Source organism: Mustela nigripes, chromosome 6 (assembly GCF_022355385.1).
Source record: "Mustela nigripes isolate SB6536 chromosome 6, MUSNIG.SB6536, whole genome shotgun sequence".
In the NCBI taxonomy this organism is placed as follows: Eukaryota; Metazoa; Chordata; class Mammalia; order Carnivora; family Mustelidae; genus Mustela; species Mustela nigripes.
In genome coordinates, this window is record NC_081562.1 from 7,281,727 (window position 1) to 7,285,934 (window position 4,208).

Consider the following 4,208-nt stretch of genomic DNA (forward strand, 5'->3'; position numbering starts at 1 on the left):
AAAAAAAAAAAAAAAAAAAAAAAGCTCCCCAGGTGATCCTAACACACAGCCATGATAGAGACACCTGGACTCAATGGTTTCTAATGGTTCTAGTCCCAGAGTTCTAAGATTCTAAGAGAATGGCTGGAAGAAGGGAGAAAAGGCAGTGGCAGGGGTGGCAGAGTGGGTAGGGTAGGGGGGTAGGGGAACGAAGAGAAGATAGGTCGATGGAAAGGAAAAGTCAAGTGGCAGAGTATTAGATCATTCTTCTAAAGGCAAGCACTAAGGGACAGGTATGTCCTCATAGACATCTAGCCTGTCTCTCCTCATAGGCAATCCATACATAGCAGGCCTGACACAGGGATCCAGCAGCTGTCCAAGCAGCACAGCGCAGAAATTCACTGGCTTCCAGATGCTCTATGGGGATTTTCATCAGTAATTCTCTCCCCAGGAAGTCACTTTACTCTGTATTTTCCACCCCACCCCCACCAACCACATCCAACCTACATGTTATTTCTTGTCCTTTCCCGGAGAGTAAATGAGAACATTTTAGGTGTTCTTCTCAAAATCTAGGCTTAAAAATCAACCAGCTATTCACACCAATGTAAAAGCAGCACCATATTAATGACTGGCATCTAACGTGTGCCAAGTAAGTATTAGTCGTATGAAAGACAAAGGAAATTGCGATTTCAAATCAGACTGCAGCAGGAAATGCCCCCTGGGGCACTTCTCTCTCTCTCTCATAGGCCCTTAGATATGAGATCAAACAGCTTTTACACCTGGACAGCTCTGCCCACATGGCCTATATCCTCCTCTTCCTCCCTCGCCTCCTGAAACCTCCCCGTCTTCAGGAGACACCCTAAAAGCACCTGGCTCAGAACCACTGCCATCCAAGGAGCGGGGAGTCCCAGGGCTGAGCAAATGCAGGGGGGAGGTGGGCAGCTCCCCTGCTTCCCGATCTTCATTTTCTGCTTCACTTGACTCTTCGAGGTAGGAGCTGCTCTCGCTGCCTGCACTGCTGTTATAGCTCCGGAAACTGTCATAGCCACCAAAGAGCTCCAAGTCGTCGTCCTCTTCCTCTTCCTCTTCCATAGGTTCTGAAGATGGAGTTTCCTACGGGAAGGATGACACAAACCAGGCAGGAAGAAATCAGGTCTGGCTAGTGTATGAGGAAGAAGGATGCAGGTCTGCTGTCAGCTCACTTTCCAATTCTTGGGTCAACACCTTTAGGCTAAGTATCAGGCAGAATCAAATACCCCTTTGGCAAACACCAGGATCATCACTCTCGTTTACACAATTCTTAACTGCAACTTATCAGAATAGCTTAATAAGACAGAAAATGGTGTTGGAATTCACCAACCTCCTCCTGTGGATTTGTAAATGATGACATTTTAACATGATTCACATAGAATACAATGATGTGAAAATACTCTAAGTTATCTCATGAAGACTTTCTGGGGGAGATGTATATTGGAAAATCATCCTTCCCTCTTCAGCATACGTGCACCAAAACAATCTCAATTCTGAAACAATTGCAGCCACAGAAAAGTTAATTTGGAATGCAGACTGCCCTAAGGAGGATCTGGGAAACAGATGACACACTAGTTAGAGCATAGTGGTATGTACCATAGCTCTGGACTCGGCTCTGATCCTAACTAGCTGTGGTCTTTGGGCAAGTCACTGAATCCCTCTGGGCCTCAACTTTCTCATCTATGAAACAGGAAAAGTAGTTAGCTCACAGGATGTGAAATGTAAATGAGATATTGTGTATCAATCTACCTGGCACTTAGGAGAAAAGGTCCCAGACCAGGGCTCAAGTACCATCTCTAGTGCCGACAAGCTGTATGATCTACAGCAAGTCAATCTCTCCCGCCTCGGTTTCCACATCTGTAAATGAGGATACCACCTCTTTCAGAAGCTTTGAGGGAGAAATAAGGATTAATGCAAGTATAGCGCTCACAACAGTGACTTGCATGTAGCAAGTGTTTGATACATGTTGGCAATTATTACTGGCTAAAAGCCTGGGCTTTCAAACCAGATTTGCCTGGGCTTGAATCCTGGCTCCACCACTTAACTGTGATTTTGTGCCATGTACGGAACCTTGCCTTCATCAGTACAACGGAGATAACAGCAAGCCTTCTTTAGATGACTAGAACGAAGACCGAGATATGTAAAGCCTAGTTCTGTTTCCAGCAGTTAGCGACAGCTCTAGAAGTGTGGACTATTATTCTTAGCCTCCATGTCCCTTATAGAATTTTTTTAGCTATTTCATTTTATGTTTACAACGACACGCCCAAATGTAGCAGAAAAGACACCGAATGTAAATGTAAGGTGACCAGAAGCCAAATGACTCAAGGATGAGTGGGGGACAGGTTACAGGACAGTGGGAGAAGTTCTGGAGCCTGCAAGACTGAGTGCCCATCTCCTTCGCTTTACAGCTGTGTGGCCTTCCTGGGGAGTCACCACCTGTCTGCGAGCCTCGGCTACTTTAACCGTAACAGCGAAACAGTGACACCGATTGTTGTGAGTACCCTGGGCGATTATGCACGTGAACGCTCCAGACACGTAGTTTTACGAAACCTTCCTCTCCCTCACGTCCCACCAGGATGTCACTGACCCCCTAATCCCCCAAGAAACGACCACGAGGGAGGGAGGACAAAGATGATTCAGGAGCCCTCAGATCCTGAACCCAGTTCCCTTTCCAGGGAGGCCAGGGAGGCCAGGGAAGCTGTTCCGCCCTGAAGTGCCCGCCAGACGTCGGCCCCGGCAGGATGGGCGCAAAAGGCAAGGCCAATCGCCTCTGGCCCTGCTCAGCCTAACTACCTCAGTTTATCCATCTTTCCACTCTCCACCCTCCAGCCGTCGCTAAAAGACCTAAAGATCGGCCCCACGTGCGAGGTTCTCGGGGTTCCCTTTCCCAGTCACGATAAATCCCCTCCCTCTCACCTCGACGCCCCGAGTCTTCTCCATGAGACCTAACACCGTTTCTTCAACCGTCACCAGGTGCAGGAAGCCATATTGACCTCGCGGCTCTTCCTCAGCGCAGTCATTGGCCGCCTCCCAGAGCCGCGAGCCAATCACACTGCAGGAAGGAGGAAAAGCCGGTTCCGCGCTGGCCCGCGCCCCTGGCCCTAGGGGCGGGGAAGGCGCGGGCGCTTGTGGGACTTGTAGTTCTCCTGTGGGTGCGCGTGGAAGCGTACGTTGCTATAGCGATGTGAAAATCCGTGCGCGCTGGCCCTGCGCGCGCGGGGGCAGAGCTCATTTCTGTACGCTAACCTCCTCCTCTCGCCCCTACCCCATTCTTTATCAAACAATTATTGAGCACATAGGTGCTGTTCCAGGCACCAGGAATGACATCGCATTCTTCCTGATTAGAAGAATTTTAAGGTGCTCTTGGTCCAGGATGACTCGCAGAGAGACTCATTTCCAATTCAGGCAGAAACTGGAATGCTCTTATGCCCAGCGCTATGAATGTCTCTCATGCTCAAAATCCAGCCACGCTGCCCCTCCATCACCATCGCCTGACTAAAACCTTGAATATGAGGCACTCTGCCTCACTCATTTTGGACGTCCCACAACCTCCGTAAACACTCAGTTCTAGGTGCTTCGGTGAGATCTACAAAGAGCTCAAATCTGGAGACAGCCAATCACCCTATCAAAGATGAAACAGTAGCTCTTTCCGAGATCGCACACGTTTGCAATTTAAGGTTTAGCTCAAATTCTTTCCCCGTGCTATGCTCCGCTATAATTAATTAAGATCTAAATATAGGGGTGCCTAGCTGGCTCCGTCAAAGGATCGTGGGACCCGATCTCAGAGTGGTGGCTTCCAGCCTCACTGGGTGTAGAGATTACTAAAAACAAAACAAAAACCTTAAAAAAATAGACAAAGGAAAAAAAAGAATCTAAATGTAATAAGTGGAGGCTGAATATATTAAAAATATGTCTCAGTTTGCAGTCCACCACATAGACGTGAAAAAGTCTTTGATTTTTTTCTTTCTTCAACCCCTTCTACTACCAATCCCATATTCATGCTATCAATCAGCATTGTTGGTTCTACTACCAAAATACAGCCTGTACTCCAATACCACTACCCTGCAAATAGAAGCCACCAGCTCACTGCAACAGCCTTCCAACGGTCCCTGTTTGAGTTTTCACCTTCTTTAATCCATACAGGTGATCTTTTAAACCATAAGCCAGATCATGTTCATCCTCTTGCTAGAAACCTCTGC

General features: G+C 47.8%; 1 protein-coding gene across 1 annotated transcript in view; it reads right to left on the reverse strand.

Annotated features, from left to right (window-relative positions):
* The window catches only part of L3MBTL2 (L3MBTL histone methyl-lysine binding protein 2), a 19,954-nt gene extending 16,915 nt beyond the window's left edge, over positions 1-3,039 (reverse strand). Inside the window, exons 1-2 of the mRNA XM_059401932.1 lie at positions 2,926-3,039; positions 849-1,092 (exon numbers count right to left, since the gene is read on the reverse strand). Of these exons, the coding sequence (XP_059257915.1) occupies positions 849-1,092; positions 2,926-2,949 (268 nt within the window). The 5' untranslated portion in view covers positions 2,950-3,039. The remainder of the gene's footprint in view (positions 1-848; positions 1,093-2,925) is intronic.
* Between the last annotated feature and the right edge of the window lie 1,169 nt (positions 3,040-4,208).